Source organism: Lissotriton vulgaris, chromosome 8 (assembly GCF_964263255.1).
Source record: "Lissotriton vulgaris chromosome 8, aLisVul1.2, whole genome shotgun sequence".
Lineage (NCBI taxonomy): Eukaryota > Metazoa > Chordata > Amphibia > Caudata > Salamandridae > Lissotriton > Lissotriton vulgaris.
Window position 1 is genome coordinate 559,162,778 of NC_141696.1, and position 12,058 is coordinate 559,174,835.

The following is a 12,058-nucleotide window of genomic DNA, read 5'->3' on the forward strand; positions in this document are numbered from 1 at the left end:
ACTGTAGTCAATGTCAGCATTTGAAAGGAAGGCACTGGCATGGATCTCTGGACAGAAGCTGAAGTTTGTACCGGAGCTGGTAACAGACTGATAACTGGTCTCACAAGGAATTGATAGTACCAGGATGGACGTGCTGGAGGTAAGCTGATTGGTAGCCTTGGGGGGCCTCAAGTGCACTAAAAATTTGCAGCATGTCCTCTCTGAAGGCTTCGATCTGCTGCAGAGTCAACATTGGCCAGGGGAACTCTGGTGCATCGGGGTTACATATCAATGCCCTTGCACCTTCTCTTTGGAATCAGAGAAGCAGGATGAGGTCGAGTCCGACTGCGCTTTTTTATGCTTGTGCTTGGACTGACCTGAAGATTTTGAGTGGGAAGTGGAATGGTCACAGGAACAGCACCCTGACCGGGACTAGGCTAATGACACGGAGCAGGAGTAGGACCTGTGGACTGATCACAACTATATCCTGTCTTCAGCAACATACAACTGAGACTCCTAATCTTGAATAGCCTTTGGATGCATTTCGGTCATTTGTCACACGACATCGAGTTATGTCAGGAGCCCAGGCACCAAAGGAACACTTTGTGTTGGTCCATGAGCAACATCTGCATCCTGCAGTCGCAGCTTCAATCCTGTCATTTTGTTGAGGACATCATTCCCTAACACACTGTTCAGTGAGTTGTTTGGAGTATTTAGAAGACCGACAAAGATGTAAGTAGAGCTTTGGATCCATGTCGGAAGGCACAGAAAGAAAGAAATTGACCTTAGCAAGTAGGAGTGCTGCTAGTATGCAGCTCTGCTCCTTCACCTGCCAGGTAGCATGGAGTCAGCGCGGAAGTGTGTGATGCCAATTGTCGGCACATAGGAGCACAGCTACAATATTCTCTGGATCCTGTCTGGGGACTGGGGGATATTCTAAGATGATGATTCTACAGTTAGACATACCCAACAAAAACAACATATTGAGTATAGATCAAAACAGACACATCAATCTAATTATGGTTAATGCAAAAATGTTATCTTTTAACCCATTTAGGGCACAAACATAAAGGTGCTCTGAGTACTGTTCGTATAATCAGTTTAAAATTTTGTTTGATAACCACAATAATGGAACAATTGCCGCTGTGCTGTAGCCATGACAACACAGCACAATATTAAAGAGTTAAAATCGTATGCATTATTCACGACTCACCATCATTTGGAGGGTGTATACCCTCTTTGGACTCATCTTCACTCTTAAAACAACCAAAATGCCTGTCATGTACTTGAATTGTTTTCATGCCATGACATTCCACCTTATATTCGAAATGAATTTCAGTGGGCTGAACCATCAGCCCTGGAGACTCAAAATGTTGAGATGTATGCCTACACTCTGACCAAGAAAGGTGTATAAATACCACATTCCAATCCCAGTTTCTGTTATGGTAAAATGCTACTTCTAATATTGCATGCCAAAGATGTTAAAAATCACAGTGCTTGAAACCAGAAAAAATAGGTGGCATTTAAAAGCACAAAAGGATATGAGCAAGGACTAGGCAGATACCTTCATGGGTGGTGATTGTTAGAAACGGAGCAAATGATTGATAGTTATATTCAATGTTTACATAGCACTTCATCCAGCACTTATGTCATTTCTAAGCACTGAAAATAACAGGTGTTACCCTTTCTAGGCCTCGATTATGAGGTGCAAGGTACTTCAGGGTGGAAACTCCACACCCGTAAATATCAGTACTATTTAACACCATCGTGCGGCGCATTTTCCCGCTGTGTGCTGAAGATTCGAAAATCCCGCGGTTCATGACGAGCTCAGCTCGTCATGAGCGTACGAGAGGTGTACTTCATGACGAGCTGAGCTCGTCATCAGCGTCGAAGGAGATAACACCCCAACAGTACTGTGCAATTATTAGTTACACCCACAAAATGGGAAAAATTGTGCAGAACTGAATTTACTGACTGGAGTCCCCTATTTCTGGGGTTAAATGCAGACTTTAACCACCTGCAGGACTTTTTAACATGTTTTTCACTAGCCTCTTTTCTTTGGGCCTGTATGAGAAAAAGGAAGAGGGAGACCGCTTGTATCTAAGGGCCTTGGAAAAGTTATCCACTACTGTATATGAGAGAGTGACTCAGATAAGGTTGATGTTTAACGGGTATCTAAATTATATTATCATCTTTTTATCTATATTTTATTTTTTATTCTTATACAATGGACATAAAGTATTTTATTGAAATGAAATTGTGACTTTGTATTTACTCTGTGCTTTTATGATCTTTTTAAACTGATTGAATAAAGAAATTAATGAATGTATCCAGATCAGTCATGTGCACAGTGTGGGAAAGAGCGAGAACGCTGAGGTAGGAAAGAGGAAGATGGAGTTTGACTGAAAATCAATAAAGAAAACTTAAAATAAAATAAAAAAATAGCGGTCTTAGAATGATGAAAGGCTGAGGCAGCCTTGCTAGGAGTAAAAATCATGACCTGCAGATTACAGAATGTTTCAGCGGTGAACATTCAAGCCTCTGAGATACAGGCCGGGCTTCAGTGCTGGTGGCGCCTGGTGTGACAATTTGTTTTGGCTTCCCCCTTAACCTCCTTCTCCTCGGATTCCCTTACTACCACCTGGAAAAAGTGCCCCTCATCTCTCCATCGCCCATCTCTCCCTATACATTTCATTTGCTTTAAAGCCCTGGTAAAGCCTGGCTTAACTAAATCCACTCTGATATCCACATACACATACCAATCTGTTCTGTGGAGCAGGCATATTAACCCCCTATGCTACTTTAAGTCAAGTCAAAACTTCCCCTAGACACAACTCCAACCTCTCTCTCTCTCTCTCTCTCTCTAGCAGGAACATTAATCACAGGAGTTATCTTGAAATTTGTATTTCTGCCCGAAAGCTGGATGCACAAGGAACTCTGCAGCAGGCGCTTGTAAGCTTTAAGTGATTGCTAAACACAGCACCCCCACCTGAGATTTGTGCCCCCCTCCAGGTCAGCATCCAGTGAGGCTGCACCAGTCGCAGCACTCTAAAACCGGCCCTCCCGAGACATCCTGGCTGCATCATTATGAAATGAATCAAAGCCCAGTAAATCATCTTCGTTCATGTGTTTTTTCAGGACTGTCCTCATATTGTAACTTTTAATTGTTCAAGGGTGTTCACAAGGATATGCATGAACTCAAGTACTTCATTCACTTTTAATAGAAAACTTACACAAAAGAGGGGTACGTTTGGCCAGATTAGAGTATAGGCGAGCTATCATAGAAGCAAAAAGGGTATGGGAGGAATCATATTGGACTGAACTAAAGATTGCGAGTCAGTCTAAGAATGGTGAGCTTTTTTGGGGTTTGGTAAGAAGATCCAATGGTCGAGACCCCGACCAAATTCCGAATCATATCCCCCATGGGGAGTGGTTTGATCATTTTAAGAAACTTTATGCAGGAGACGAGGGCACGGAGAGATGCGAGTCCTCAAGTTGCTTTGTGATATCTACTCTGATTCCCCTGGTCCCCTTTGACCCCATAGGGAAACATGAGGTGGTGGCTGCTATAAATAAGATCGTCCCAGCAAAACCTCTGGGCCAAGATGGTCTACTGGGCGATTTGTTTCGAGCTAATGCCGAGCAATGGGCTACATATTTTGTATTTCTGAGTAACGCTCTGCTGGAAGGATCTCCAGACCCAAACTCCTGGAAAGGGGAGGAAGTAATCCCCATCTATAAGAAGGGGTCCAGGGGGGATCCTGCCAACTATCGCCCAATAAGCCTTATTGATGCTGGTCAGAAGGTGGTTGGCAGGGTCCTCCTGGAGAGGATTCTTTCCTGGGCTGAGGAGAATAACATTATTTCGCAATTTCAGGCAGGGTTTAGGGCATGCACAAGCACAATAGACCAGGCCTTTAGGCTGGCACTTCTTCATTGAAAGGTGGTAACCATTGGCAAGGGCAGTCTTTATCTTGCATTCATCGACTTGAAGACTGCCTTTGACCTGGTCCCTCGAGATCGCCTATGGTTGGTTTTGCAGGAGATGGGGTTTCCCCCGCCCATCTTGAACCTCGTGGTCCGCATGCACGATGGAAAATATGCCCGCATTAGATGGGGTACACAGGAACAAAAAACAGATAAAATTCCTGTTAATAGAGGTGTCCGCCAGGGATGCGTATTGGCTCCAACCCTTTTCTCGTTATTTGTGAACGGGGTGGTTTCCTTCTTATTGGAAATTAATGCTGATGCTCCTGTTCTGGCGGGCGACAAAGTCCCAGCCCTACTTTTTGCGGACGACACATTATTAGTATCAAAAACTCCTGCAGGCTTACAGAAACTACTTGATCGGTTCTGTCTCTTTTGCAAAATGAGGGGCTTAGTAATTAATACTTCTAAAACAAAGCTCCTTTATTTTAACCCTAGTATGTCGGCCAAATCCACCCTTGTACTTGATGGGGCGCCCTTAGAGCGTGTCAAAATATCTGACTATTTGGGGATTAGAATTTCTGACAATCTGAGATGGCAACCCCATATTGACAAAATGGCTTTAAGCTATGAGAGGGTTGTGGGGGTGATAGGGAGGGAACACTGTGCTTCAACCTCTAGGCCAATTGCCCCTGCCCTTGAGATCTATGCTGTAAGGGCCGTAGGCTGTGCACTATATGGAGCCGAACTCTGGGGTTTTGGCAGCGTAGATGTGCTTACTTCAGCAGAAACAGGTTTTTTAGAGAGTTGACCTCACTTCCAGGGGAACCCCCACTAAGCCACTCTTGAGTGATTTGGGTCGTCGTCCAATTAAGGATCTAATCACTTTGCGTCCCCTCCTCTATTGGGCTCGGCTATGGCGCACCCCTGAGTTATCTAGATACGCCGACGGCCTAAGAGAAGTAATTAATCTCCAGGGATCCCATATGATCGGCTGGTTAGTACACTTAAAAAGGCTTCTCTTGGTTACAGGTCTTAAAAATGCATGGGAGTCAGGGGACTCGTTGACCAAGGCAGAAACCAAGAGAGCCTTTTGGGCATGGATTGATAATCAGGAGCATAGAAACCCCAATTTAGGTAGATTGACTGACGAGTTCCGTCAGCACAAGCAGGTGCCTCGTCTAGAGCCCTATCTGGATTTTATTCAGAAACCTGGGGATGGGGCCCTTTTCATTCAGTTTAGAATGGGCACTTTTCCTCTTCACAAATGTACAAGCAAATGAAAGCCTCCACACCAAACATTTCCTAATTGCCCACATTGTTTGGGTGTAGTTGAAAGCGTTTCGCACCTTTTCTTTGTATGTCTGGCTTATGCCAAACCCAGAAGAAAGTGGCTAAGACCCATTTGCCTGCAGCTAGAAATTAGGAATCACTGTATTGCTCTTAGAATACTCCAAGCAGATGCAAATACAACCCTAGCCTGTGGGGGGGCAAAATTCCTTAGCTGGGCTTGGTTGATAAGACTGAAAGCATTACGATGAATTTGTATTATTATTATTCATTTGAAAATGTTATCAAAGCTGTTATAGTTTAATATATTTTTATCATTTTATTGTAAAAATGATTGTCAGTGCAATTTTCTCTTTTTTTAAATATAACTATTATGAAATGTGTTTTTAACTGTAAAAATGCTTTTAAGATATTTCATATCGAAATAAAGCTTTGTTGACTGACTAGCAGGAACATTAATCACAAGAGATATCTTGAAATTTGTATTGCTGCCCGAAAGCTGGATGCACAAGGAACTCTGCAGCAGGCGCTTGTAAGCCTCAAGTGATTGCTAAACACAGGGCCCCCACCTGAGATTTGTGCCCCCCTCCAGGTCAGCACCCAGTGTGGCCGCACCAGTCGCAGCACTCTAAAACCGGTCCTCCTGAGACATCCTGGCTGCATTATTATGAAATGAATCAAAGCCCAGTAAATCATCTTCGTTCATGTGTTTTTTCAGGACTGTCCTCATATTGAAACTTTTAATTGTCCAAGGGTGTTCACAAGGATATGCATGAACTCAAGTACTTCACTCACTTTTCACAAAAAACTTACACAAAAGAGGGTTCCGTTGTCGGCGACTGTAACGGAGTGAGAATTGCCATCCAGCTGTACCGAAAGGTCCCAGCGCTTCACATTTGACTTAGCCAGGGGAACCCTGTGGACAAGAGGAAAGAAATAAAAAAAAATACATCAACGTTCTGCTCTACATTTTCTTTTAAAATACCTTTATGAAAGCTTAAGGATAAAACTAAATACACAATACGGCGCCGACGGCAACCGCGCCTGTAAAACTGGCCTGCGCCTGACCACATTTCTTCTTTTGCCCCCATGGAGTTAGCGACGTACCCCCTATGGTAGGATACATTTTTGGATGTCACAGAGGGCTTCAAAGACTAGTTAGTTAAAAATGCGTTTTGAAGTGCGCGCAATTATAATCACCTACTTTCTTTTCAGAGCTTCTAAACCGGTGTCACGTTGCTAAGTAATGTATCAGAAGCACAAAATAGCCCTGATGAGGTTGCACAGATACTAGCGGTTCATACTACAAAAAATACGCTTTGCTTTGAACCAACATGGCTTTTTAATGGCTGTTTTCATCCTTTTAACACTGTCCATGTTTTGCATAATTATTACAGCGAATTGTCGAACTAAAGCAACAGAGACGCAATATTAGGCGCCAGCTTTGTTCTGTATTACCAGCCCAACGTGTCAAATCGATGAATGGCAAAAGTAATCAAGCTGCTGGCGGTAGATCTTTTTCAAGCTGTGTAAGGTTACTGACTGCAGACAAAGCCCCCAGGGGTCTAACGTGAGGTCCACCCGAACACCCCCACTGTCACACACACACACACAAACTGAGCAAGCATGTGGGAGGGATAAGGTAAAAAAAAAGATAAAAGGAAAACATGCCCAGTCTTAAGAATTTCTAGCAATGACTATCACAGTGCAAATCCTCTACCCTGAGGAGTTATCTGAGGGGGTAATAAATACCAAAACTCTTACTTTCTGAGAGATTTCATGTAATAAAATACCAATTTGCGGCCTTCTACACTGTATATTAACAATCCATCCTTAAACGGCTCTTGGTTTTAATGAATGCATACCACAACAACTAAGCAGGGCCTACAACCTTTGCTGTAAGTGTTCATAATAAACAGTTCAGACCTCTGGCATTGGGCATACTTTTCCATAACTGAACTATCATGCCTATAGCCTTCATCATTGGTTTCCAGCTCTCACCAATGGAGTACTCCTGTATTGTGTGTGAGCTTGCAGCAATCAGGTAATGTGTCATAACATTACAAATATATACAGAAATACAGTTAGCAAAGCATTAAACGTGCCTTCAAAAAAGGGCCTAATGAGGATTTCACACTGCAAATCTTCAACACCAAATATTTGTCAGAGGGGGTAACCAACAGCAAAACCCTTGCTTACTACAGAAAGCTGTGTGATCCCTGCAACAAAATATCTGACTACACCCTCTAACACAGTTAGGATAACCCACTCTTAAAGGGTTAGTCAGGTTTGCTGCCTTTATCATAATTTCTCATAATAAACATAACACAGCTATGGAATCTGACATACATTTTTCTGGAGAACCAATCAGGCCACAAGCCTTTATTACTGGCAGGTCACAATAACCAGCTCTAGCCTACTGATTTCTCAATAAGCATTGCCACAAGGCAACCTCTCAGGCAAACAGCCAGAAAATTATAAACAAGCACTAAAGTATAGTTGGCAAAAGAATAGTCTCTCCGCCTAAGAAAGTTAACAAGAATTATCAAAGGGCAAATCTTCTACCTGCAGGGTTTGTCAATGTAAGTAATCAACACTAAAATCCTTGCTTACTACAGTAAGCTGTGAGGATTCATGTCCCACAATGAGAACCTACACACTTTAAAACTGTGTAAACAATCCCCCCTTTTGGCTTTACCATATGAACTTCACAATAAAAATTTCAAGACTACTGTGTTTGTCAATTTTTTATAATAAAAAAATTAGACCTATGGTTTCAGACCTAACTTTTACCAGTTTACCTTTCAGGCTTATAGCCTGTATCAATGGCGTGTCACAATATCCAACTCAAGCGTACTGCGTTGTTGATACTTTTTCTCAAAATGCACTTATCAATATACAATCATAAAATTACAAATACATACAAATTTAGCATGGGAAAAACAACAGAAACACCCTTTCTAAAACAGCTTAGCAAGGATTTCCAAAGTGCAAATCTTCTACCCCAAGAGTTTGGCATGGAGACAACCTACACCAAAATGAATACCTACTATGACAGCCTGTGAGATCCCAAGTAATAAAATATCTTTCTACCAGCTTTAACATAGTGTAAAGATAATCTAACCTTAAAGCCTATTGGACTTTGACGTAAGCTTTTCACAATAAATATGTCAGGGCTGTTTTCTTTGTCAGGTATTTCCATAATAAAGAGATCAAGCCTATATTATTGTTCAATGGCTTTTCACCATAACCAACTCAGTCCTGCTGTGTTTACGATAAGCTTCACTACACGTCAGAAAGTGCAATGAAAGCACATTCTTTCAACGTAAGCAAGCACCCTTTTCCCCCATTCAAAATACATACTAAAGGAAATCCACATTTGGGTGGAATCAAATCCCCTCTCTCAGTAGTGCTTCTTAAATCTCATTTTATGTTGACCATAAAAGGTAAAGCAACAGTTGTGTTTTCATGGCAGACATAACAAGCATTGGCCTAGCCAATAGGTCTCGTCTTTGGGACCTTATAGTGTTTAGCCATGCAACAGTTGATATTGTTGCACCAAGGATATTGTGCTAGGTTACTAAACACTTATAAGGTCCCAAAGGCAAGACCTATTGGTTATGCCAATGCTTGTTTGGACCTTCATTTGAATCATCAGCTAATGCACGCACACCTTTCACCGTTGGTTACTGACATGTCTTCGTTTAACTCACTCTTAAGCATCTTTTTTCGTTGCAAAAATGGTGAGGGAAGGCCCATTATTTGAAAACTTTTAGCTTATGCAGTTGAAGGCATTGTTTCGCTGAGCCTTTATCTCCCTTGGCAAGGTATTTCTTGGTGTATCTCATGCTAGGGAAACTGACAGAATATGATGGTTACCCACTGGGTATTATTGGTTCCTCATCGGTGCAGCCAGGCCAAGGGAGACGTGGGTGTGCACATGTACTCTTAGACTAGGTACACATCAGGTTCCTGAGCAAACACAGGACGCATGCTTCTATGTGAGACTCCTGATGCACTGGAGAAAAGGGCTGAAGTGCTAGCTGGAAACCTAAATGACTGTTCTATTTGAAGATGCTGGCACTCTATGTAGGGGTGACTGGAGCTGAATATTTGATGCCATAGACTAATGCCAATTAAACATGTATGCAAAAAGCATTACTAGTACAGAAATAAGGAGACTCAAATCGTTTTTAGATCGTGCTCATTGCATCGTATAATTTAAACAAAGATAGAGAATACAGTTATAGCAGCACTGTACAACGATTGAATCAATAAAAAACCCGAATTGCACTTGGTGCTCGGTATGTGCAAGTGACATAAATGGCGACGCAAGTGACAATTGGCCGCTGATGAGGTTAAATCACTGCCGCCCCGATTTGGCCGAAACAAAGACGGCAGAGCCCACTAGCGCTGCAACATGCAACTTACACCCGGGAACCCCAATTGTAGGACAAAAACACTTCCAACAAGACCGGGACAGCTTTGGATTCAGCCATTCTATAGAAAAGGGCAGTCAAAAAAATGTGCAGGCGAAAATGAACAACGTTTATAATGTGATAATAAGGGAAGTTTGCTATCCCTTAAGGCAATCAATTCTTCTTATCCTTTTTTTTCCTTGCCACTCCATGCTTAAGTGAAAGACGTCAGCCCCAGCTCACCACTCCACTCCCACCCTCCGGCCCGGACTTGTGCGTCGAGCCAGCTGACCTTGCAGTGTTGTCTTTTTCTGAAATCACTTTGTTGTGACTGGATTCTGCCAGATTTCATAGACGATGGGGAAGAAACAATGCCGGGAACTGCAGCACCCACCAGGGAAAGCAGGACTGCAGCATCCAGGACTGTTTTAGTGTTACAATTTATGGGGGAAACATGAGTTTGGATGGATCACTGCCCTGATGTTTCATTTCTCCCTTCTCCACCGGACCTTCATGCGTTGTGAGTAAAAAAAAAAAAAAAAAAAACACAGGAGCACTCGTGAAAAACATTTGGCTCGGTAGTGAAGAGCGCTCATGAAAAGCAGTTGTGAAAAGCGCTTATGAAAAGCGCCAGAAGCTCTCCTTTTGCAGCATAATTACTGACCTCGGCTACGGAAATAATGGGATTCGAGTACAGCACACTGATCTTTTGTGTTGCAATCGTGCTATCGTTATACAATTGATATGTTAATTTCTTAAATGCCCGGTGCAACAAACCATGCCCTCCCACTATGTAAATAGGCGTATGCACTCCAAACATGAAACTGCATCCTGTGCGAATGCCAGGCAATGCAACACTATCTGAAAGGCACACGCCAGGGAGACACAAATGGAAAGAGAGGCTACAAAGGAGATGAAAGACAATAACAGGTCAGCAGCGAAAGACAAAGCAAAAACAGAGCTCAACAAGCATTGGCCGCGCGGCCATGAAAGTGACACAGCCGCTCAAGTGCAAGTGATCGCGATCAAGCTTGACCGCGGCCGCGAGAAGCAATCTGTGGTGGGGGAGGGGGAGAAGCGGGAGTTATGTGCTGGAGGAAAGACAGATGGCGGCGGCTGCGTGCGTGCAAGCAAGCTTGAGGCCCCCATAAGCCTGTGGTGGCACTTTCAAAAGCCGCTTACTAAATGTCTCGCAGAGCGGCGCATGCACTGGCTCAGGCGAGGCCTAAAAACTAAGGCAAATAAAGAAAAGTAAAGTAGAGAGAACATGCAACCAGCTTAGTGGTTGAGAAAGAACACTAAAGGGAGTCAGCCGAAAATGAAGACTGATTAGCACTGCCACAGAGGCAACAAAACAAATTTGGTAATAAACTACTAGAGAGCAAACTCAGACCAGGGGTTGTACTATGAGAGACTGAACTCAGTGGAGATTGGGGTGATAGGTAACCAACAGATTAAGCAAAAGAGAGAAGCAGCCCACATGCCGAAACCACTGAAATTCATAAGAGGTGAGATATCCGAATGGGCAACAACACACAATAAAAGGGATTGAGAAGACACGAGCCAAGGTTAAAGGTCAATAGGAAAAACAATTTGAAAGAGGTCCAACTGCACAACATACAATTGATAATTACAATGGAAGGGCGTGTGGCTGAATGACATTACAGGCAATAACAAAAATAGTTGAGGGAATATATAACTGGATGGACAGTTTTGATTAACAAGTCATTTGCGTTAGAAACGTAACAATAATTCAAAGCACAGCAATGACAAGGAGGACAAGGCGGCTCAAGATAAACCGATCGTCATTGCATTCTTCTAACCTAGGAAATGGAGAAATCCTTTACATCTCCTACTGAAAAATCTATATCAGGGCAATGTAGGATGAGACGCTCACAGCAAACCTGCAGACTCTTCTTAAGTAAATAAAAAGCAAGATGCCCTACCCATTCCCACACAAACATCCACCGACAAACTGCATAAAGACACACAGACCAAAACACAAATAAGCATTCATTCCCACACAGCCCAACAGCACCTATGCACAAGGACCAAATGACACAGGCAGACATCAACATGCAAATACCTTGTGCACACAAAGATATCACACTGTCACTCTTAGGCACAGACTATTTGCATGTGTGCTTCCTCACAAATACACACACACAATAGGCAGACACAAGCAGATGGATGATGGCATGGGTGGATTGACAGATGCAAGCTGGAATGGGTATAAATATAGGATAACGTGTGGGTGCATTTATGGATGTAAGAGGGTCCTCATCCATTTACTGTATTTACGATTTTTCTATCAGAGCATAACACATTCACTTTCATGAAAATTACTCGCTCAAAAGTGACAGTTTTGGCTTTGAGACACTTTGCTTCGGAGGACCACTTTCGGCTATGAAGGTCGTTTCACAAACATTCAGTTTTTAAAAAAT

The 12,058-nt window shown here is 42.8% G+C and overlaps 1 protein-coding gene across 1 annotated transcript in view; it reads right to left on the minus strand.

The window, feature by feature from the left end:
• PCCA (propionyl-CoA carboxylase subunit alpha) overlaps positions 1-12,058 on the minus strand; it is a 2,575,253-nt gene that overhangs the window by 1,042,228 nt on the left and 1,520,967 nt on the right. The window contains exon 19 of the mRNA XM_086934374.1: positions 6,010-6,112. Within this exon, the coding sequence (XP_086790500.1) occupies positions 6,010-6,112 (103 nt within the window). The remainder of the gene's footprint in view (positions 1-6,009; positions 6,113-12,058) is intronic.